Below are 24,178 nucleotides of genomic sequence, written 5' to 3'. Positions count from 1 at the left end.
CAAAAAAAATCAGTTTTAAGTATTCTCTAGGTAGAATAATTAAGCCTCCATTGTGACATGTCTCTGTAGACATGTATTTTCCATTAATAGAGGATCAGAATTATAGTTTAATTATTCATAGAGTTCTAAAGAAATATTCTATTTTATTCAAAAAAAGTCATGGGCTGGATTACAGGAAAAGTCCACCAAGCTCCCATATACCTTAATAAAGCAAAGCAAGAGACATGAAGGGCAGGATAGAAGAGGGAAAAGGTGGCAAGAACACTGCCAGGGGATACCCTGCTCCTGGCAGGGGCAGCTCCCTGGGCCAAGCTCTGCAGGGATGCATCCTGGGCCACCTTTACCTGTCCTCTGGGGATTCCCCCCCAGTCTGCTTATGTGTTGGCTCTATACACAGGTGAGGTTTCACATGAGCATCACTACACTGTTACAACAATGCACCTCAGCCTGGAATTTACACAGGGGCTTATGGGACACAGCCCTCCTCTGCACAGAAAGCTCAGCTCCTAATTCCTTTACATTTCTTTGAAAGTCTCAGCTTTAAGTTCTCCAGCACTTGTATTGTCCCTTCATACACAAATACAGATTCCCAAACTCTACATAAATTGGATTATTCAGTCTCCATGGACTGCAACAAACAGCGCATAAGCACAAACGCTTTCTGATTACATGTAGAGTCACTCTCCACAAAAAGATGCTGTAATAGGGAAGGTTATTCTTTACCTGCAGAGGTACCTAAAAGGGATTGCTGCCTCTGCAGTGACAGAGCATGGCACTGAGCATGGATGTTGTCACTGCTGTCTGGTGCCCTCTCCTGGCACTACCAGCAACATGATCTGGTAAATCCTGGCAAGATAATGACAATCAAGATACTTCAGCCTAGCATGTATCTTCAGGACTGGGTGGAAACTGGTTAAACCATACACTAGAATATAATTTTACATCAGATGAGCATAAGGTACTGATAGAATAACATTTTTGCCTCTTTTCTTGGTGTAGATTTCCTTAAATTAACATTTTGGGGTAAACAAAAGCTTCCTGCTCCCCAGAGGAAGACAGTTTAATTCTGGTTACAGACTTTTTAGCCTCATAAAAAGGGAACTGAAATACCTTCGTGAAACACTTCCAATTAGAAACAAGCCTTTCAATTATTTTAGAACTACTACTCAAACACAGAGACATGTGAATAAAGTCCCCAACACCCAGAAAATTTTCTCTGAACCTCCCTTAGAGACATTTCAGCTGGATAATTTTTCCCAAAAGTGTGAGTTAAACCCCTGAACAAGCTAAACATTTTTTAGGACAGGTAACTGCAAGACACAAGAAAACACAAAAAATGTACATGTTACCACACACAGAATCATTCTCCAGTTGAAAGCCTGTACAGAAGATTATATACAGTTTATTATATACACACACACAGTTTCACTGTATATTTGTGCATAACCACCTGATCAAGACTGGCAAAAATCCTGGTCTGGAAGACACACAAGGAGCTCACAGATACATGGTATTATTGTTTACACAAAAGCTGTATTGCCTGCTGTCTGTAAAGGAAAGAATTTAAAACAGATGCATGTATCTCCTATTTATTTTAGAATTGGCCTACTTATTAGTCCCTTCATGTTGAATTATAGTGACATCAATTACACATTAGCTCCCCAATTGAATATTCTCTATCTATATCCACAACTAACACAAGCAATTGGAAGCAAGACTTCACTCTAAGTGGGAGCTTTAAGAGATCTCTTGCATAGTTGTTGAAAAAAGGACAAATAGTCTAGATCACTAGCACAAAATTTTCTTCAAATGTGTTCAAGGACAAAAGTCATGAGGTGAAACATATCAAATTCAAAATTGCAAAATTGTATTTCAAGGAATCCATGATTAACTGACGAAGCTTCTTGTCACAATCAAACGCTTTGCTGAGTTGAGGCACTGATATGATTGACAGCCATGTAAGGCCACTACAGGCCTAGGTTACACAGAGCTATTTTAAAGTTACAAAGCAAGTTTTGAAAGAGAAATTTTTGTTCTACAGCTAAATCAGCTTCCAGTCATCAACCTTAAAGATAAATTCTCTTATACATGCTTTATGCCTGGTATTTATCTATACCTCTTCCTCCCAAACACTGTCTGAGCACACAGGATGCAAGCACAGATCCTCCACGCCCCAGCCCAGAGCCACTACTCACATTTCCCTCAGGCTTAACCATGACTTCACGCCTCGCAGTCTTCTCCAGGGGCTTAGCCTGGACCCGGGATCCCTCTGGGCAAGCGCTACACAAGCGGAAGATGTTAAACAGTGAAAACAGGAGCTTAAAACATATTATACCCCAGCCACCTCACCATATCATCACTAAATTGCTTACGCGGCATTTCTCTTTCCAAAGCCACCTTCTCAGGCCTAGCCATTACAACTCTAGCCCCCCTAAATACTACCTTGTCCTGCTTCAGGGAGAATATCCCCTGCTCCCAGGGAGTCTACACCAGGGACAAGGAAACTGATGCAGTGTGGAACCATACACAGGACAAGCTTTTGTGGGGCGTCTCCATTTGTAACTAAGTCAGAATATATGTAATACAAAAAAAAAAAAAAAAAAAGGAGAAAACCTCAGCACATTCAAATACAGAGCTCAGCCTGGGAAGCTCACTCCAAGTCCTAGGCCTGAAAAAGAGAGCCTGCCCTGCTGACAGGCCCATGATGGCCCCCACACTCCCACCAGTCACTGGGCAGCATAGCAGGGCCTCTCTTCACGGAGGAATTGTTTTTATAAGCCAGACCTTGAGAAAGCTTAAACATTCAAATTATCTTCAAGTAACATATGGCTGAAGTCAGCCAGCCTTTAGCCTGGCCCTCCCTCTCCTCAGCACACCACACCACTCACCAAGGGAAATTAAGGGAAAAATAAAAATGAAAGCCACACCTTCAAAATGAGATGGCAAACAGACAGGCAATTTCAGAGACCCTGATGGAGACATTTGCTTTCTTATCTTAGACATCAGCCATCACTGCATGTTTTAGGACCACCCTCCTTGATGAGTACAGCCAGATATATTTATTAAAGAATATTTAATAAGCATGTGGAAGTCGCAGGAAGCTGCAGCTTGATGAAGGGTTAAAATATTGGAATGAGAGTGAATGCCAAAATCTAGGAACGCAAAACACCAGACCTCCCGTGTTTTTACTGCAGACTTCTGCAGTAAGAGTCACTCTTAGTCTCTACCAAAAAACATTTCTGTCTGTATACTTAGGTCACTCAACAATATCTAAGGGGGCTCTCTCACACCCTGGAAATCAAGCCAGGCTGGAATGCAAGTAGGCGATACATGAGGTTTGTATTAACTCTCACATGTGTAAATCAAAAGGTGTCAAGCATTGAAAGTCATCAACTGAAAAAATTCCTACAAATGCAATTTAGTTGCAAACACATCCCTCGTCTTTCATTATTTAAATCGACAATGCATTTGCACAGACTCAGATGTAATCCCTCTGAAAGGACCCACAGTTACTGACCCTCCTAAAGAACAGCCCTGATTTTATTCACATGGTGCTGCAGTTACACCAATACCTGACTTCACAATCAAGTTGTCCAGTGGATCAACAAGACTTAGTTCAGCGAGAAACAGTAAGCATGCCTGTTATTAACTACCCTTAAACACCTAAAATATGCAGGAATCATTTTAGTACACAGTTCACAACAAACATAGTTTCTCCTCAAAAAAAAGATCTGGGCCTAGTTAAAGTTTCTGCACTCTTAGATTCCCTTCTTCATTTTCAGGTTTTCATTCATACTTGTATTTCAGCTCTGGTTGAAGGCAGATGATACTATAGGGACTACTTTGCCCACCTCTTAGAAGAAGCAAATTTCCACAAACAAAAGCTTAATTTAATTAAACCAACCACAGAATTTTAATTTGGAAACAGTCTGTTATGATCACCTACCTAAAATACAGTGCTTGCCCAGGACTACAAGCTTATGTGTACACCTGTGCTAAGTGTCCACTTGAGTCTTTCCTTACAATCTCTCTGACTCCAGCACCTCTTAGCCAGCTTTTGCCAGTAGGAACTGAAGCCAGCTGCCCTAAAAGCATGGAAGGTAACTACCTCTTCAGGATAATGGTACTGAACAGTGCTCTGAAGTCCTATGAACAGTCTCACTAGTTTCTCAGAATAACTCACTTGGGAAGCAAAGGCAGAAGTTACCACAATTAGCAGCAATACTCACCTAACTTTTTTTTTTTAAAGCAAGGATTTAACAGAAAATTCTGAAAAATATCACATCCAGAAACCTTCCTTAAAACAGTCCCAAACAATAGACAAATCCCTCCTTTCCTTCTGCTCATTCCACTGAAACCAGCATGTAGAAGATACCTGCCTGTATGCCCTATAACCAGAGATCAAAGCCGTAGGACAGGAACAGTTAAAGCTTTCAGCTCTTTGGGATTCAAAGGCTTGCCCTGCCAAGAAAACTTCTCTTCAGTAGTCATACAGCATAGACAAAAGGCCCAGGAGTAGAAACAGGCCCTGCTGCCCTACTCTTGCTTTTAAAGGCTTGTGATCCCAGCAGCCCTGGGGAGGCAATCAGTGATAATAAGTGGGGAATTGGAGACAGGTGAGATAGCTGCACCTGAAGCAACACTCATGAAAAAACAAAGGTATTAACAGTCCCAAAACAAGGACCAGGGAGGCAGGCCCGTTACTTTGAGTTGACCCATGGCTCAGCACGATCCAGGGACCTGACAGCCATAGTCACCTCAAACCTCAGTTCTCAGCCTGCTACAGGGGAAGGAGGCAAGACGGGATCACCCAAATAACCTCCATGTTGTCAGCTGTACTGTGCTGTGGAGGGGCAAGGGGGGCATCAGTTTCCTGGCACTCTGCTAGCAGTGGAGCTGGACAGGGGCAGCCCCGGGACACAGCCCACCACCACTCACACAGCTTCCCACCCACTCTGAGGGTGCCCAACCATGTGCCCTCCAAGTCTCACCTCCAGCACCAGAGGCAGAGGCTGGAGGGATGTGCTGTGGGGTTTGCTCTGCTCAGAGCAGCAAAGGGCTTCCCTCAGGGCTTCCTGAACCCCAGCCAGGGATGGCTGGGGGACCAGGGGGCCATGGAGCAGGAGGTTTCCCAGAGAGCAGCTCTGGGGGTCATGAGAAGAGGAGAACTGATACATATCAAGGGTCCTCCCAGACTGATTTCTTTCTCCTGCTCAAAATCAGCATCCCTCAATGGGCTGTTCTTGTGACAGAGGGCTATTTATTTTCATGCTCACCACCTCATGGTTTCCCGTCCCCCTTGCCCTTTAGCCCGAGCTGCAATTATCTCTGCCCTATTCTGACAATAAAGCTTGTGAAAACCATGACTGAGATATTTCCAGGTCAGCCGAATTCAAATTCTTGTATGTCAGCTTTATCCTGTGGGAGATTTGCTGTATTATTCAGATACCAGCAGTTGGTCATGATTAACATAGCAGAGGACGGAAACTCTGAGCCATTTTCTTGCAGAAACATGTATTCCTGACATACTCATACATAAAAATGTGTCACTTCAAGATTATACAAAATTAACAGGTTTCAGATGATCTGTAGGGCACCTTGACATTCTTGCTGTGTCAACGGAGCCAAAATCATAGTTTAATTCTTTAAGTGCATTCATCCAACCTCTGAATTCGACTGGGGAGAATTATTACAACCAAGACCTGTTGTGTCGATTACAGCCAGAAAGACTGTCAGCCACACATCCTGCTTCAAAGGCTTTTTGCTGTCCATACTGACAAACTGAGCACTGGGACAGACAGGGAACTGGGTCACTTGCTTGGCCACCATGTACCGCTTTGGAAAAGAGGCGTTTTCTGAGGGTCAGGTGAAAAGCTATTTGCCTGACATGCAACTAGGAGAAAGGGGACTATATGCATCTGGCAAATATAATCATTCTCCGATCTCATTCCTTCTGATCTAAACCAGTGTGAATTTGCACTGAAAATGATGAAGCAACGCTAGCATGGAGCCAATGTATGTGAGAGGAAACTCAAGCTTCATAACTCCAGATTGTATTTAAAACACGTTGCCTACATGGACTGCTGTATATGACATAATTAGGATAACACATCGTACAGTGCTGGAGCAACATGAAACAGCGCCTGCCCTACCTGACCTTTCCTGCGTTATTGGAAGCTCATTGGTACCCAAAGCACATACGGACTGAAACAACAAAAGCATGTGCACTGCTAGTCTCCCGTATGGGCTCAATTTACTCCTGAATATTGTCATCTACAAAATATTCCTGAGTGGGAGAACAGCTTCAGCAATAGACAGTTCCTGACCATTTTCTCAACACAGTTTGATAGTTACGGGCTCTGGTCACAGCTGTTCAGCATTACGCTGCCACAGAGTTTCTACTTTTCTCCCTGGCTCATCCCATCTGAGTTCAATAGATGTGGAAGCTGGAGAGGACTATAACTATATATTTACATGTTATCTGTCTTCTTCTTCAATGAACAGCCTTAAGCCATCTGGAAGAGTCTCTAAATTACTGCTCTGTATCACATCAAAATCCTCAGCAGATCAGAAGAAATGCTCAGAAGTACATCTCCCCAAACAGTTTCAATTCTGCAAAGACTTATTCATTGTGAGTATTTCTATTAATTAATTTCAGAACTGTGTAAACATCCACCTTCCTCTCTCTCTCTCTCAGATCATAACTGATGATAGGAAATGCTTTCCTACAGATAAGACCCTCAGGTCTAGTGTCCCACATAGGCAGGGCACAACTAGGATTGTCAGTGGAAAGCAAGGGAATGCAGCATATTTTGGAAACTTTCAAAATGTATCTTGAGATTGGGATCTGTGATTGTGGCACATGATACTTGCTATGATGACAGGCCAGGCTAAAAAAGTGCCTTTCACAAGAAGGGAAACATACAGTGTCACTGCTACAGCCCAGACAAGTGTCCTTTCCAGAAGGATCCTACCACATGGACACATGCTCCAGATTGGGTGAGGTGTGGGGCAAACAGCCAGTTGCTGATGAAACATATCATTTTCTGATGCTCTCAACTTTTTTGTTTAAGCAGAATCAAAGCTGCAAATGATTTGATTTGTATTCAGGGATATATATATTTTTTACACACCAAAGCAGTTGAATAGGAACATGAAGCATACAGATACAAAGAAAGAGTAGCAGAACACAACAATTTAGGTGAAACCAGGGAAATCAGTCTAAGTTCTGCACAAATACATTGGCAGGAATAAGCCCCATCCTAGATCCAGGGAGATGACTAAAGATAGAAATGCCTATTCCATCTTTTAATATTACAGTTATTACTATTTAAATCAAAGCAGCATTTTGGTCTACAATTTCCCATGGTTACAGAGAAGTGCTTTTTTTATCCTGATCTGTGCTTTGGAGAAGAGGCTTGTCTCTCTTCTACTTAGTAACAGGAAAATGATGTATATTAAAAAAATATTTTTGAAGCCAAGTTGTCAAGGTTTCAAATTTCTCACCATGTAACCAAATCTCGCAAGATCCCGGATCTTGGAAATAAGGGTCAGAGACTTTGAGGTTTTCCCACCCTTAATATTTACATTCACAAACGCTTCGCAGTGTAAGATTCTGAGAAGTGGTCAGATTGATCTTCCCATGTTTGTTTATCCATGTTGACACTGTGACCAGCTAGCTCATGAAATAATAATGAGACTGTTTCAGTGTAATGCACAAAAAGCTGCACTTTTCATATAGTTCCAAGTCAGATGGGGCTATCTGTCATTTTTGTGGCTGAGCTGAATAAAGATGCTGCAATTTTCAACCTGTATTACCTTTCCCTCCCTGAATTGCATTATGGAGTTAATTTAAATTATTTCAGCAAACCGTGATGGCACTGGTGGTGCTTCTGTTGATAAAAGTGTACCTTTGAACATTAACCAGGTTGCACACATAAGGAGTTAAGCACTGGACCCATATAGAAGATGAAATTCTGGCCTCATCGAAGTGAACAGCAAATCTTTTGACTGCAGTATGATCAGGCTTTCTGTCTGTCCTTCCGGAGAATGAGACAGGAGGTAGTAACAAAAATAATATGGTGCTAAGTGCTGAGTGCACAGTCCCCAAATGTAATTGGTTACACGGTGGCAGCAAAATTGAGACCTTTGCACAGCCACTTGTTTGGCATCAAAAGATTATCCTTTTTCTGCAGGTCTTATGCAGAGTTAAAGTCTGAAAAGGGGTTTCAATGAGAATAACATAGCAATATGTTGAATCTTGAGAAAAAATAATATAACTAATTTCTGAAGGTACTCTGCCTATTACCAATTTCACCCACGTATGTGATGACAACACTCTTTTTCTTGGTCTATAGCCAGCACCCATGAAATCACAGACCTTAGAAAATGCCTGTGATTTATGTCACTAGTGCAGACAATGCAGGCAGCAAGCTCCTAATGTTCCTTGCCCCGCACACATGGGTTACTCAGGTGACACAGCAAAAGGGCTACATAATTCCTCAAGGGGACGAAGAAAGTGAGGATGACAGCACAGACCAGGGTCTCTGCCCTGCATCCCTTGTTTGCCTTAAGTTGCTGTTTGTAATTCTTTGAACTTCCAGCTTGCAACTTTTCAGGATGAAAAGCTACAGGTCCTAAAGCTGTCCAGAAGCTCTGACTGTTCCTCTCTGTCCTTGGCACTAGATGCACATTCAGATTGCTTTTCCACATTTCCTTAATTTGGTCACATCAACATCGGGAGGACACAAGCAATCACAGGGGTGTTCAGTCTTCTTCAATGGCTGAACCAAATAATGAAAGGCATATGTATTCCTGTTGTGAAGGTTTTCCCAGCCTTCCCTAAGTAATTGATGTCAGCATCAATACACCACTTTTTGCTGCTATGACTCAGCAGCGTTTATGGTAGGTTTCCTTTTTAACTGTGCGTTCATTTTTCCAATTTCCTGCTCTTAGAATCTTGTCCAGTAAATTCCTTGTTTGGGTTTTATGGACTTTTTGATCATATTTCTTAGAAGATAATTCTTTTGGGATGTCACAGTCGTGGAGGAGCTCGAAAGAATTACCATTGTTGACAAGATGTTTGACCATGGACAAGTGTTCCTCATTAAGAACAGGTTCTGTCTTCTACTTATAAAAACAAACTTCCTGAACACTCCAGTTACAAGGAAATGGCCTTATTTTTATAAGGACACATCTATGTTTGAAGCCAGCAAGGGGCTTAGCCCTTCTCTGGCCTTTTATCATGTTCATGGTTGCTTGCCCTTGCCCTTGCAGAACTTCAGAGAAAATCCTCTCAGTACATCATCAACCCCTGACCTAGAGCAACACAAAAATACTTTAAAAATAATCTTGTGTGGTGGGTGCAGATTAGCACAGACTGCTGAGTCTACCATACCTCCACATCGGAATGAGGACTAGAGTCATCTCACCCATCCTTGGTTCCTGCTGGCTCTGTCCTTGCCTTGCATTATTAATAATTCCTGGCTCTTCTGTGGGGCTCATCATCTTGCAGCACTTACACCAAGGCAAAACTAATGCTGAGACCAATAGCATGAATTACCTGTGATTACCCAGGAACGCTGTGGTAGAGCTCTAAATAGAGCCTGGCTCATCTGAATTTATTTTTTTTTCCTTAGTGCCACCTTTACCAGTGTCCCTAGCTGAAACCCGGCACAGCTGACTGCAAGGAGCTGACACATGGGAGCAATCCAGCTGAAATGAATGCAGTTATTGGAAGGCTTAAAACCAATCATCCAGATTAGTTACCTGATATCACACAGAGTGAAGACAGTGGAAATCTAAAAACTTCAGTAGTTTCTGGCTTAAATCCTTGCAGAAGCCATGATTCAGTAGACATAAAAGCATGTACTTAAATAAAACATCCAACTTATCCCATCCCTGGTCAGTAAGGCACGTGAATGTGTGTTTAACTTACTTTCTTTGCAGTGTTGTCAGCTGTTGGCTGCCCCATTAGCTAGGGCCAAGTACACCACGCACTTTCTGCCTGCCCTCGGACCACTGTGGTGGTATTTTCAGAAGAAACGAGGATTTATGGCTACACTGCAGCAAGAAGACTGAGTCCCGGCCATACTGGTCGCATTCTCCCCCAGTCCTGGCAGCTGTGCCCACCTCACCCCTAGGTCTGTAAGCCTGGGCATTTCCCCCTTGCTGCTACCTGCCTTACACACCCATGTGCTTTCAGAAAGATCTCACCTGCTCTTAGCAAGGCCGTCTTTTTTTCTCTTTATTTTCCATAAATCATCCTCAAAGCTCACTGTGATGTAAACACACAGCCTGAAAGGGACAGCACATTGACAAAATCTTAGTTTACTCTTGCAGCTTCAGAACAGTTAAGGATGGTCAAGGGTTTTACATTACACCCGGTTTGTTTCCACTGTAATATCCACTATTATTTCTTTTTAGTGTTTTGTTAAGGATAAAGAGAAGGCAGCAGGGAACTGGAAAGAGAGGAAGCACATTTAAATAATTTCAATTTTAAAGCTTTAAACAAGACTTTTATTTTATTTGAAGCGTGCATCCACACATTCACTTCGCCCTTAGCAAAAATTTTCAAATAACAGAATTTCCCACGGAATGGCATTTTCACATTTCAAGCAGCTCTCAAAGCAATATGTACCTCAAAGGGGCATTGTGAGCCTGAATTAATTACAGCTCCATCCTCACACGCACTGGGCTCTCTGGCCCCAATCCAACAGAGCACTTAAAAATTCATGTTTCTCGTCAGGCGTGCGAGCTGGCCTGCCAGTTTCAGCAAGTCCCTCTGCCTATGTTTAAAGTTAAGCATGTGCATAAATGCTGTGCTGGAGCAGGGTCAAAGGAGGCTGCACCTCGCAGGCTGAGCCCTTTATATCTCTAGAGCACCTTGAGGTCTTCAGAAAAAAGGCAGTGCTGTATCAGAGGCATATGTTTACACATGGACCTATATGTAAACCTTAAAATGTAATCCAATGAGCCTCCATAGATTTGATGTACCTGTACTTGCTTTTTTTTTTTTTTTTAATAAGCAATATTTAAAATATTATTTACTTCAGAGCTGATATGAAAATAACAGCTGTCCCCCTTACAGAGGGGAAGGAAAAAACGTGCAAACAAGCTTACACACAGAGTGGAAAATACGTTGAAGGATTTATAGTCTGCATTTCTGGGTCCTCCTGTTTCATGCAGATGAAAATGGGCATTTTATCATCAGCATGATGATAAAAGCCTTAAGAAGCATGTGAGAACAAGAAAAAGGGAGAGAGGTGGGCCTAACTCAAAGCAAAGGGAAAAAGCACTGACACGAGGGTGGGCTCACATTAACGAGATGATGGCAGAGGCAGAGGAGTGGGAGTTGTCTGCGGAGCAGTATTGCTGGCTCTAACTGAGCGAGGGCTGGGGAAAAGGGGTGTGCGTGGTGGGGAGAGTCAACCATGTCTGCAGTGTTTTGGCGAGGCCAGGAGTGCATTATATGTGTCAGGCTCCGGCTTCCCCAGCAGCTTCAAGGGGATTAGGAATTGTGCTGGCTCAGGCTCTGGGGAGGTGATAAGACTCTCTGTTATCTCCCATACGTGCGTTTTCAATAATGAGGGGAGGAAGGACACTGGGGACTTGAGAGGAAAATGCAAGATCTTTGTCCCTAGGCTAAGTAAAAGGAAAGCCGCATAATGAACAGGGACATTTTATATGAAAGCTGAGGGATATCCTGACAGCTTGTTTAGCGGGAGTCAGAAACTAATGCAGCAGGTCAGCTAAACTGAAAAAGAGAGGTCTGTGGTTTAGGGTCATCCTTGCAATACCTGCTGGTGGTCAGCCTTCCCCTGGGCTGGAAGTGATGAAAGAAGTGGAGGCATCAATGGGGTTGTACAAACACTGGGAAGCAGGCAGTTTACAGAGGAGCCTGTGCCTTGGGATAGAAATCGGGAAACAAGCCTAACCAACAGAGATCTCAACAGGTGCCCCCATTTATCAAGTACGGTGAGGAATGCATTCCCCATGTACCTTTTTTTGCCGCAAAGACCCTATCTCCACTGGATCTTGAGCACAGCCAGACTGCAAAAACAAGTAAGCACCACTTATTACCGGTCTCCGTTTCAGGGCACTGCAGGGGAGAGCCCAGGAGTGTCAGTGCAGGCCAAATCCATGAAAAGTCTGAATAGAGCAAATCCTGTGCTTCTGAGGTGGCCTCGCTGCAGAGCGGGATCCCCGGGCCGTGGACAGCAGAGGGAGCCGGAGCCCCACGGCAGCGGCCCGAGCTGGGCTGGGTCCTGCCCGGGAGTCTCCCGTGGAACAGAGAAGTTGCTGGCAGAAAGCACATCGCCAGCAACTGCATCTCCTCCTACTTCATGTGGACATGACTGAAATAAACTTCCATACCAGGGCTCTGGTAAAGCTACCTTGCAGATTCATATGGTATAACTTAAGTCAATAATGACAAAAAGTGGCATTAATCTGAATATTGAGTCATGCAGTAGTCTGGGCTGTCAGTCAGGTTCAGATGCAAACCGACTGCAAAGCGCTGTGTCAAACATGGGCTGGTATGATCATGAAATGATGAACTACACAGCAATGAATGCTGCGGGCAAGAACTGCTTTCCCTGTATTGAACTATAAGCATCAAGGAATTTCAGCGTGTCAAGGCCAACAAAGCTGTTTTAAAGGTTAATTTATTCCATTTGGTCACCTTTTATACTAGGTTCAGTCTTGTTCAACCTCACTAGAGCTAAATGCCTAATCAGAATAAATAATTCCTTCAAATAGTCTAGCTGTAAGGCTAAGATCTGCCTCCAGTGTATAAGGCAGTAGCTACCTGTGTCACTACAACTTACAAGCTCCTAGAGCTGTGCAGGGTTTGCTCTTTCCCTCCAAACACAGTATTAGCACTGATTGCCATTGCTCAGATAAAACTGGGTCAGAAGATAACTGCTGTTTCATTTTTGGATGGTGACTGATAGTCCTCACCCTTTTGGTCTTTGAAACTGCAGACCTTTGTAAGATGGAGAAACAAAATTATTCTTTCCTGACAGGCACATGACCCTCCTTGGCTGCTTTGCTAACCTTGAGGGAATGTAGGACAAAGGAGACAAGAGTGTTCCCAAACCCTCCCTGCTCCTCAGCTGGGGATGCTGATCCATGTGCCATCCTTCTCACGGGACTGGCATGGATGGGCTGTGGTGAGTCACGTGTGTGCAAAGAAAAATGATGGCCACAGCTCCGCGGTCACATTCCTGACTCCAGATGTGCCTCTTCCTCTGTGCCCTTCAGGTTTACTCCTCAGTGCCCAGCAGAGTACAAGTGCCCAGCTATAAGGACACCTGCGGGTGAGTTACAGCCCAGCTCTCCCCATCGCAGAGGGGGTACAAAGCTGCAGCAGGGCAGCGAGGTGTTTGTAGGACCCATGGTGCTGGCTGGCCCATGAGAGATGAGGCTACATGCAGCTGAGCCAAACTGGGATTCTCACAGTTCTTGGAGGTTTTTCCTCCCATTGACCAGGCAGGGTGAATGTTCAAAGCGGTGGTAACATCCTGACCCTACTGCAGCCTTCACTGAAGACTTCTATCCCTCTCTGGCAAGACTGAGAGGAACACAGAGAACACCAATGTCTGAGCCTTGTCCCGGAGCAGCATGAGGGACACTGTCCTCCCTGGTGCAACTGCTTCCTCTGCTGGCAGGCAGTTCCTTCCCAGTACATTAATGCACCTGTTAAACCTTTACAAATGGAGCTTGCTTTGCCAACACTGGAAGGCTGAGGGGAGGTAAGGTGTGGGTGCTGCTTGTAGTGCTGAGCAGCACCTCCAGCAGTGAGCACAGAGTGACTGTGTTCTTCAGTCATATTGTACAGATCAATATATTGAATTTGATAGAAGCTGCCTCCTTGGTAGAAGTATCTTTCAAATGCAGACATCTACATTTGCAGCTGAAACAATCTCTTGATAGCTGGGTGGTCTCCCTGCTCCTGGGTAGCCAGGGCACTGCCAGCATAGCAGGGTATTTTGCAGCACTTGCTCCTTTCACATGTGGCTTTTGGTCTGGCAACTGCTACAGCCCCTAACACAGTCACATTGATTGCTGGTATCAAATATACTGGGAACTTGCTCAGATTTTCTTGATGGATTTTTTGTAATCAAGCCCATCTCGTCATCAATTTGGTTTTATCAATTTTATTGTCCATAGGGCAGAGCTGCTTGTGGGCAGGTATAACTCTGGTGATATTGAAGTAGCTTTGGAGCATGAATCAAAGGGAAGAAGAGACCCTGGGTATGAAGAAGCTTCTGTTCATCCTACTAAAATCTTAACATTGTTTGGTAACAAAATACTTAATGAACTTTTATTTAAAGAAACATCTCTGTGAAATGAAAACAATAAAAAGCTGCTGATGGCTTAATAGCTTAAGTGTAGCTGGGGCATTCAATCAATCTGAAAAGCAATTTATTGTGAGCATATTTCTAAATGGTGGAGGTTATTGCTATGATACATCTAACCATAATGGCAATGGGAAAAAATGTATCCTCTCTTGAGGGCTGTGAAAGGGTGCAGTGACCAGTTTGTTAGATTCCCTGCTGAGTTCACAGTGCCTGTGCTTTATAGCTGAGTACAACTAAAGCAAAGAACTGACTAATTTATCAAAAAAAGATGTCTTGGAAACAAACTTAGGCCTAATGTGGGTACAGGACAGGAGAAGGCAAGTCCTGGATGCTCTGCTACTAGAACCTGGGTGCTGCTGTCTCCCATCCTCCCTGCAGCAGAACTGCGTGGAAGCAAACACTCCTCACTGCAGGGCACCTTCCGTGATGCTTACAGGCATTGCCAGCCTTGTCTCCTGAGGAAGCAAGGTACAGGCAACCAAGTGGACTTGTTGGTCTAATATTCCATTTTTGCCTAGAGCAAAAATAATTTGAAACCAGTAGCAAATTCTAACCCACTTTGGTGGCAGCCTAGATGTGAGGTTCCTGTAATTGATGTGAAAATTTGCAGGTGGGCAGTGGAGAAAATTTATTTGTGTAGGTGGTGGTAGGAGGGGAGAAGACAGCCTGTAGCTGTTCTTTGCTTGCCCAGGAGCAGCTGCTTGCCTGGGGAGCAGGTACGCCAGCCTCCAGTGCTCTGCAAACAGCCTTGAATGGATCCATAAGAAAACGAAACTGGGTGCCTGGAGCTGGCAGTGCTGCCCTGGGAGGGAAAGGGACAGTGGGGGAGAGCTGAGCCCCTTTCAGGAGCTGAGGATACCAGGGTGTTCCTGGGGAGAGGCACTGGGATACCTTGCAGGAGCACCTCATAGGGAGCAAAGCTGCACTAGCCCTGCTGCCAGTGGAACTGCTCCCTTGCTTTGGTTTCACTACCTGCTGCTGCATACAGCCCTGCCTGCTATCTGTGAACACCTGAAAACTCATTTGCATCTACAGATATAACCTTTCTTCAGCTACAGATTAAAATGATGAGTTGAAATAAATGTGGAGAGATACTTCCTTGTTTGTTTTCAATTCTGATTTATTTAAGTGTAGAGCTACTCCTTAACCCTATGGTATGTAAATCTGGCCTTCACCTTGACAGATAGCTCTAGTACATGTGAAAGTGGTTCACTTTAACTTGGCTATCTCTAATTACACTACAGTTATTTTGTCAATTGTTTTGTAACTATCAAAATCCATCTGCTGTGTCTATCTTCAGTTGCCTCTGGGAACTACTATAATCAGGCTGATCAAGCCACTTGCTGGCAGGAAAAATGTATCTTCACAAGTACTAGAAATAAGTAATATTTCAGCAAAACAGACTGTAAGAATAACCACAGGATCAGCCTGGGAGCTCACCTGGCCCAGCAGCAGAGGATGCCTGAGGAAAAGACGACACAGTGCAGAAGTGCAGTGCTGCTTGGCCATGCTCTGCTCCCAGGCCAGGCTCAGACACCCTCAGCCAGGACACTGGTAATACATTATGACAAAACATGCCACAGCTTAACTGTATCAGAATCCACTACCTTGTGTTTTGAATAAGGCATTGCCAGGCTAATTTGATGTTTCTTGGTAGAAATCAAGGTCTCTTCATCCCTTTGCTGACCTGAAGAGTCCCAGTCTGCGTTAGCTGGTCCTTGACTGTGAAGTCCTCTCACTCCCTTTAGATCTAATTCTTGTTCTATCATGTCCTTCTGTGATGGTGACACCAAAAAAAACATGCAATATCCAAAATGGAAGCAATTGTGGCACGATGGCATAGCAATGCCTTGTAGTTTTTCCTCTCTTCTTATTTGATTTGCCTTTTTGTCTGTGACTGAGCACTGACAACATTTTATTAGAACTATTTATTGTAGCCTCAAATCAAGTTTCCAAGTTGGGAATGGTCAGATACCATGGGCTTTTACAGTTGGAGATATTTACCCAGGTACCTCATTTAACATTTACTTTTATTGGCCATTTTGTTATTCAGCTGCTTGGTACCATGAGGTCCTCCCAATTCTTCCCTGTCTGCTCTCCACTTTACTATCCTGGGTAACTTAGCATCATCAGAAAATTTTCACAAAAAGTGAAGCATAGTTCAAAGAAAAGAAAAAGAAGCTGTGACTGCCTGAAAGATCTAGGGCAATTCACACCTGTCTGAATCTCCTTTTGACCTGTATTATTTGGACCAAATTGCTAGAGGAAATAATCGAACATTTGTGTTTCCCTGGTCCATACATCACTGCCATTGGTTGTTTCTGATGTGCAAAAAGTGTTGCAGTCCTACAGAGAACATTTTGTCTGATTAACCTAAGGGCAAAGCACTTCAGATGGAGCTCTAAGCGCCATTTAGTTTTTAAATAAGTTCTCACAGAGCTCTGCATGCATGTGCTTTTACCTATTGATTAAATAGGAAATACTCTGTTCTTTAAAACAATGTACAGGTTTTTTTCAGTGCCTGAAGGATTATAGAAATATTTGTGTGTGTAACAGCAGTTTAATATAACTATTGAGACAACAGTGGTATCCACGAACTTGCTTTTTTGTATTCCTTTATCTTTGTTTCTAGTTAATCAACAAGGAGAGCTGAATTGCTCCACAGGGGCTGGCTCTGGGTAAAGCAGCCCATTAGCAGTGGGCTCACCCGAAGGCAGGCTCACTGGGCTGGCAGCTCCAGGGCCGTTCCCCATCCAGGAGCAAGTCACACAAACAACTGTGCTGCCCAGACTGCATTCCCCTATTCCCAAGGGAACGTCCTCTCTGCTTCAACTGATTCCTGTCTCTGACAGAGGTGACTGATGTATGTGGGATTTTCTGGCTTTGAGAGCCATCTACAGAAAGTACATATTGATTGGATCATCCTGGAACAGGTGGGTGGGATAAGCTTATTACCATCTTTACTTTCTATAACATAGCAAAGCTTTTATCAGTCAATGGCCTTATCTAAAAAACTTCAGGCAAACTTCAAAATAAGGTACTTGAAGAACTTGCTGCCAGCAAAAGTAACAGTGTTTGAACTAATGAGCCCTTCTGAATAAAACAGTGCATTTCTTTCCAAAATGAGTAGAAATTAAAACATTGGGCTCTTTCGGCAGCTACCCGGTTAAGTGTTATAGTATCTACTGAAATGTGGTTGCTGCTGAGCCAGATTCACATTCATGGGCACCATGGCATCTCTAATTACTGCTCAGCAGTGAAGAAGCCTGCAGGGCAGCAGCTACTAGTGGAGGGCTCTGTGAAGAGCCATACCAGCAGTTGTGCTGGGCATTGAGTGCTGTTATTTCAGTTGCCCTCTGCGTGGAGTCTGAAAAAAAGGGAAGGGGTCCTGGAGCAGAAAGGAAGGAGGAGATAGAATGAATGTGCTTGCAGGTCAGGGCATGGTGTGCTCTCTGGTTGGCCCCAGATGTGGTGCTCTCTTTGGCACAGTGAGCCCACCATGCACAGTCCTTCGAGCAATTGATGAGAACTCATCAGTTCTTCTCTAATCCAATGTTGTTGTTAAAACAGACAGACCCAGTGGGGGGAAGTAGTCATGTACAGCAACAAAAGCCTCGATAGAAAAGGGATTAAAATTAACTTTTAAAACAACTATATCTCTTGACTGTATCCCCTGATGCAACTGTTTTAAATGTTAATTCTTGTCCCCTTTTTATAATTTCCTAGACCTCCTTTAGCATGGAAACCCTGAGAATCTATTTCCATCTCCAACCTGTGCAGTAGCAAACAGAAAATTTTAATATGAGTTAAACTGAAAACCTGTAACACAATGTCAGATCTGTGATCCTTCTAGCTCTGGATGGGGGTGACTCCAAGCTTCAAAAGAGAGAGTAAGAAGCTGTAAAGGAGGTAGGTGTAAAGGTGTATGTCAGTGTGGGCCTCAAGAGTTGCATGAACTCTCTTTAGACCATCCAGTGTTGTAGCAGACCACATTGTGACCTGAGTGACCCCAAATTTGATAATCTCTGTGACTCTGTCATCCTACAGCACCGTTAATTCCTCAAGGGGAGAGCTGCAGGATGTGGCTGCGTCAGGAACACTGTTATTCTCCTTTGTCATCATCCAGAACATGTTATCTCACCTCTCACTTGGAATTACACCTCCCTTATCGGCTGCCAAAACAAAAAGCTACCGATGGATGTGCACAGAAGTAGCTTTATGCTAATTATTTAATTACAGCTAATGACTGTTTGGTGTGTGTATTAGCATATGTCAGTGCTTCTCATAGTTTATTTGAATAGGCTATACAGGTGAGGCAGTGAGAGGGAAAGTGCTGTTTGGCTTTGCAGGCTGTGCTGGTGGGTGCACCTGAGTGCATGGCTGTGCCACAGGACTCCCCGAGCAGGGGAAGTGCCTTCTCCCACCGGCAGCCGCTGTAACCCGGGCGAGCAGGGCAGGGGGGCTGGCAGAACGTGGCTGATGTAGGGACCCCTCCTGCAGGCCTAGGAAATAGTAAACAGGAGGATTAAAGCCTTTCAAAGATAGAATAGGTTCTGCTTTCATAATATTTTTCTTTTCAGCCTCCACAAGAGTTGGCACAGCTCAGTGTGCTACAAAGCACCCTTTTTTCCCCTTGCTCAGAACATCTTTAATTAATTCTTGGCAGGACTATCTAACTCTGCACGTAGATAGGAATAAACTCCAGCAAAGCAGGGGCCTCCTGCAAGGCCACTCACCTGGGTCGCTCCGCTCCAGGACTTTTTGCGAGTACAGAGACTATCCCTGCATGATACTCCTGTGGCTGACAAGTGGATGTGGTAGAGCAAAGGCACCAACATCTGGACCCACACACAGAGCTGGAAAATGCGGGTATCTAGAATAAAGAGAGATAAATGACTTTTTAGACCATAAAGACAACTGAAAACTCCCAGCTGACAGAGTAGATCAGATCATTGCAGCATGAATGTGAGTAGCGAGGTCTGCACTGGCATTTCTGTAGCTCCTTTCCAGAATGGAGCCATCTCGAAACAGCTGACAGGTTTGGCAACACAACCCGAATGGCCATGTCTTCTAGGAGCATGGAAATCCCCACATCTCCCCATGAGTTGCAGAGTACTTTCTGCTACACCTTCATCCTTGGCCACACCTGCTGCTATCAGGAGTTCTGGGCTAAAAAAAAAAAAACAAACCCCAAAAAAAAAAAAAAAAAAAAAACAAAAAAAAAAAAAAAAAAAAAAAAAAAACAAAACAATCAAGATGTATGTGTTGATTGACTATTCCCCAAACTCTGTCTCCCCTCCAGGGTTTCTCCAAGTGCTGGATCTGTTCAGCAACCTGCACAGATTGGACCCAAAGCACCTGCTTGGCATTGGGAGAGGAATCTTTCCAGGACACCAGTATAATGTGAAAATGCATTTCAATGCACCTTATCTTTGAAGGCTGTAGTACCTGCACCATCACCATGGCTGAGGTCACTGGGGACCTACTACTTTGCTTAATGCAAGCCAATTGATTTCAGGGGGCACTTGGTGCCTATGTACACTTTAAGATCTAGATTTTAAGGATCCCAAGTAGGAACATAAATCAGTGTCAAGTGTTTGTGGTTTTTGTGACTCAGATGGTGAGGGAACTCAATATCCTCTTAGCAATTTGTTCAACATATCTAAAAATCTATTTTTCTGAAGGGGCAGAAAGAAAGAAAATCAGGAGGGCAGCAAAAGGTAATAAGCACTGAATTTGCTTCTGGATTTTCTCCCTGTGTCTTCAAAATACAAAAATGTTATTGCCAAAGTTGGTTCTGATTTCCTCTCAGAAACTGTCTACTGTCTCTTCCATGGACAGTGCTGAAACAGAATGCAAATGTGAGCAGTTAAAATACCTCTACTTGAAGGTGACAAAATTAGATTGGTGCAGTAACTTGGTGACGTTTCTCTCCTTTTCCCCTCCACCCTTCCCTAAGCAGCGCTGTTATTTTACAGCAACAGAAATCCTCTCAGAGTTTTTTAACTGACTCAGAGCTACAGACCTTTACTACTGCAAGAAGAAAGCAGAGAGAGAGAGGTAATTTCTAAAGTGAAATTAAATTAACCACAAAATAAAACATTTCCAAAGACACTTAATTTCATGTTAGTTCAGAGGAGCCTTTTGGATTTGTCATCTAAAAATAAAATATCAGTACAGGCTTCAGGACTGTGGTTCTTTTAATACTCTGTTGCAGTTCAGAAACTGTAAGGAAATGTAATTGGAACTTCTAAAGCCTAAATTAATAATTAGAATCTGGTTTGGAACATATTTTTCTAATAAAAGAAGAACTAATAGACTTTGCGTAATTATTAATCTCTTGTAATAATCCTCAACTGTGCAGATTATTTTTCAGAAACACAAGCAGTATCTTGCAGAAATCATGACATTTACTGGCTTATTTTTCTTCTGTATGCTGATCAACATGCTAACAGGTAAGATAACTGTTGAATTTATTCTTGTTTGTTTTTTCAAGCAGCCAGAAATATTTTGTTACTAATACGGTATCTTCTATTTAGCATCAGGTTTCGCACATACATTAATTGCAACTGCCCTGGCTGTTAGTTAAGAGCATTTGGTTTGTAGCACTGAGTGACTGCAAACAGGGAATTCCTTATTCAGCTGTTCAAGAAACAAAAAAAAAAAAAGTTTGGCTATACAGAAGGCCCTACGTGTGCATTAAAGAACTTGCCAGCTTCTGGCTATGCAGCAAACCTTTTATCAACAGAAAGTCCTTCTGTGTGGGACCTGGTACTGATGAGTTTCCTCTCTATTTACAGATGCCCGATCAATCCAGGATGGAGATGGTAATTCTTAATGCGTTTTTCTTTCCTTTGTATCACTAACGATTAGAAGAGTCATTTGTAAACCCCAGACCTGATCCCCAGCAGTGATTTTGGCAGGAACGCTTACTAACCTCAGTGAGCTATGGAATTGCTTTCATCTAGTTCTGGTGGAGAAAGAAGAGTGAATTCTTAGAAATTTCTTTAGAATTTATTAGAAGCTGACATATTAATGTCTAATAAGAAAGCTAATATACTTGCAGTCTTAAAATGAAAAGGGGTTATGGTCAAGTCACTAATTCTGTTCTACAAAATTGTAACTGGAAAGCACCAGACATAAACATATTAGACATCTGAGAATTTTGTCTGTCCTGAACAGTAACACTGTATGTGTGTCTGGTTATTGGCAAGAAATACTGACTTACATGACAAAAAGCTTAAAATTTACAAATTGCCACAAATCAAATTAAAGAAATGTTGGAATAAATCCCTTAGCACAGCTACCCTGTGGTTTGTGTCACTTTGTGTGATTAGTCCATTGGATTAGTGTTTGCCTTTGATTAAAAAAACCCTCAACAACCTAATGATGTTTACACTCACTTACTGATGGTTATATCAGTTAACTCTCTGGTGTTTTCAGACATAATTCTTTCTGAAAACGAAATTGCATAGACATATCTGCAATAACAAGCTACTGCTAATGATGGTGTACATCTCGGTTAGTATAACCAGCAGGATAGCCAGCAGCATCCTGAGTGCACAGATACAAATATGAAGGGAGAGTATTAAAACAGATATGGAAAGAAGGAATATATGTATATAGAAAAGGGCTAATATAATTACTTTTAGTTCAAAAAATTTTTTCCTATGCTCCACTATATTTCCTTATAACTCTAAAATCTTTTGAATGCATCATCTGTGTTTTCACAAGCTTAAGGGCACTATTATATTTGTGCACAGCAAGTATTTCTGCGGCAACATCTTTGACAGTCAGGAGAGTTTGTGTCAATCTAAGAATAAAACCTCGTTCAGGCAGTATCCTGTTGCTCTCATTACCAACAATTATGGTTTTCTTTCACACTGGGCCAAGCAGCAGACTGCAAAGTGAATTTAAGGTCAGTTGGTATAAACAGTGAATCTTCCTCTGAAGACAACATTTGGCTGGTTCATTTGATTCGTTATACGCCATCTGTGCCTGCATGCTGCAAACTTTACTCTGTAAAATTAGGGTCTGACAATAGGATTGTTGAAGGCTCTTAATTCCCACTAAGGACCCTGATCCCAAGCTGAGCCTGGTGAGTGAAATGGCTCCCATTTATTTAAATGGGCTTTAAATCAAATCCAAATACTGCTGTTTAGCTTTGCTGCACAGAAAAACATTTGTAACTATGTAGTCTCAGCTAATGTTTACATTTTATATATGCTTCTGTGTTTGTCCAGATTTGGGCACAAGGGTGATCAGCTCCTGCATTTTCAGAATTGATTTTGTTTTAATTTTCCTGCTGAATTTTAAATCTCGTTTCAACGAGTATTTCATGTTTTCTCGGACACTCCTAGAGCAGGCAGAAATGCAGCAGCTGTCTTCCAAGCGGCAATGCCTTGCCTGTTTCCTACGGCCCGCTGAGAAGAGGCACAACTCTGCGGTCCCAGGCAATGTTGGGGCAGCATGGACCCGGTGCTGGGGAGCCTGGGGTGGATCCTGCACCCCCGTTTCTGCTGTCCTCAGCTGAGCTCCCTTTGTGCTGAGATGGAGGGGGAGCATCTGCATGGCCCTTTCCCCTGGCTCCACTGCCAGGAGCCTGCGGGCAGAGGCAGGAGGTTGCAGGGGCACGGCATAGATGATGGCACCTTATACCTTTTAGTTTTATTCTGGGCAGAGGAAATGGTGTGAAATGAGGAAAACCAGCTTTCAATTGCAATTGCTCCTTGCTTTTAAATAACCAGCAGCCTTCTAGAAATTAAAGCAGCCCGAGGAATTCTTGAGTTGCTCCGAGAGCTGACGGTATCCCCTCATTCCCGCTCTCCACCTTGTCCCACTCTGTTATTGGTGGTGCCACCAGGGCGGAGAACACCAGCTTCATCTTCTGCAGTGCAGGGCAGAGCGGGTTCAATGGCCCTGCCGGCCCCTCTCCTGCCAGCGCAGCCCACAAGCCCTGCGAGGGAGCCTACGACCCCAGACCACGTTGGCTCCCACACCCGAGCTTTCAACAAAAAATGCTTCGTATTATAGTAATCTGCAATGTTTTTATTTATCTTTAGATCCCTACCAGGAATCTGTAGCCTTGCCGTACTGGCCCTTCTCATCCAATGATTTCTGGTCCTACGTTGAATATTTCCGGACCCTGGGAGCGTACAACAGGATCGATGAAATGGCCAGAACCTTCTTTGCCCAGTTCCCTTTTGGGAGTCACCTTGGCTACCATGTGCCCAACCATGAGCACTAACTGCTTCGCTCGTTTTTGCTAAAGCCAGTGCCAGGATGTTTAAGTGAATACACACGGCTGTCAGCGAATGCACCTGAACTGTCCCTCAGCCACTGATTAATACTCATAGCAGCCACGTGTAGCATTTTATGCTTTGAATTATTCTTTTCTTTTTTATAATTTATGCTTTTGTGCGAAATCAATAAACTCCTCGATGCTGTTTGGGGAGGTTTGGGTTTTTGTTTGGTTTTTTTTTTGTTGTTTTGTTTTTTTTTCACACGTAACGCTTGCAGACTTGACTCAGGAAACCGCCCTCTGTGTGCATACTAGCAAATACCAGCTCACCCCGTTTAGTGGCTGGCAGGGCCGCCAATATAACTCGCAGACGCACCCCGTGTAGGCTGACGGTGCCCGCGCCGCTCCCCTGGCCGGCCCTGCGCCATTTTCCTCCCCTCCGGCCCGCGCCCGGCCCCGCCGTCGCCATGGCGACAAGGGCGGGGTGGCAAAATGGCGGAGCGCCGCTCTCCTCGCCATGGCAACGGTGGGGCCCGCCCCCCCGGGGCAACCATAGAGAGGCGTCACCGCCAAG

General features: G+C 43.6%; 1 protein-coding gene across 6 annotated transcripts; it reads left to right on the top strand.

Moving 5' to 3' along the window:
- Positions 1–17,098: 17,098 nt before the first annotated feature.
- On the top strand, positions 17,099–23,810 carry OTOS (otospiralin). 6 transcript variants are annotated; one of them, XM_033001594.2, is made up of 8 exons: positions 17,099–17,296; positions 18,090–18,272; positions 19,030–19,232; positions 19,666–19,766; positions 20,326–20,423; positions 20,728–20,818; positions 21,164–21,190; positions 23,426–23,810. In XM_033001594.2, exons 6-8 carry the CDS (start codon positions 20,767–20,769, stop codon positions 23,608–23,610), a joined length of 264 nt encoding a protein of 87 aa, XP_032857485.1. In that variant the 5' UTR covers positions 17,099–17,296; positions 18,090–18,272; positions 19,030–19,232; positions 19,666–19,766; positions 20,326–20,423; positions 20,728–20,766; the 3' UTR covers positions 23,611–23,810. The 6 variants fall into 6 exon arrangements, with proteins under 6 accessions (XP_032857485.1, XP_032857489.1, XP_032857487.1 ...); XM_033001598.2 differs by having other exon boundaries at positions 17,099–17,266; positions 19,666–20,423; XM_033001596.2 differs by lacking the exon at positions 19,666–19,766.
- Positions 23,811–24,178: the final 368 nt, after the last annotated feature.

Source organism: Tyto alba, unplaced genomic scaffold, assembly GCF_018691265.1.
Source record: "Tyto alba isolate M040663 unplaced genomic scaffold, T.alba_DEE_v4.0 Super-Scaffold_10, whole genome shotgun sequence".
Lineage (NCBI taxonomy): Eukaryota > Metazoa > Chordata > Aves > Strigiformes > Tytonidae > Tyto > Tyto alba.
Note: the sequence above shows the minus strand (reverse complement) of the source record. Positions and strands in the feature narration are given on the sequence as shown.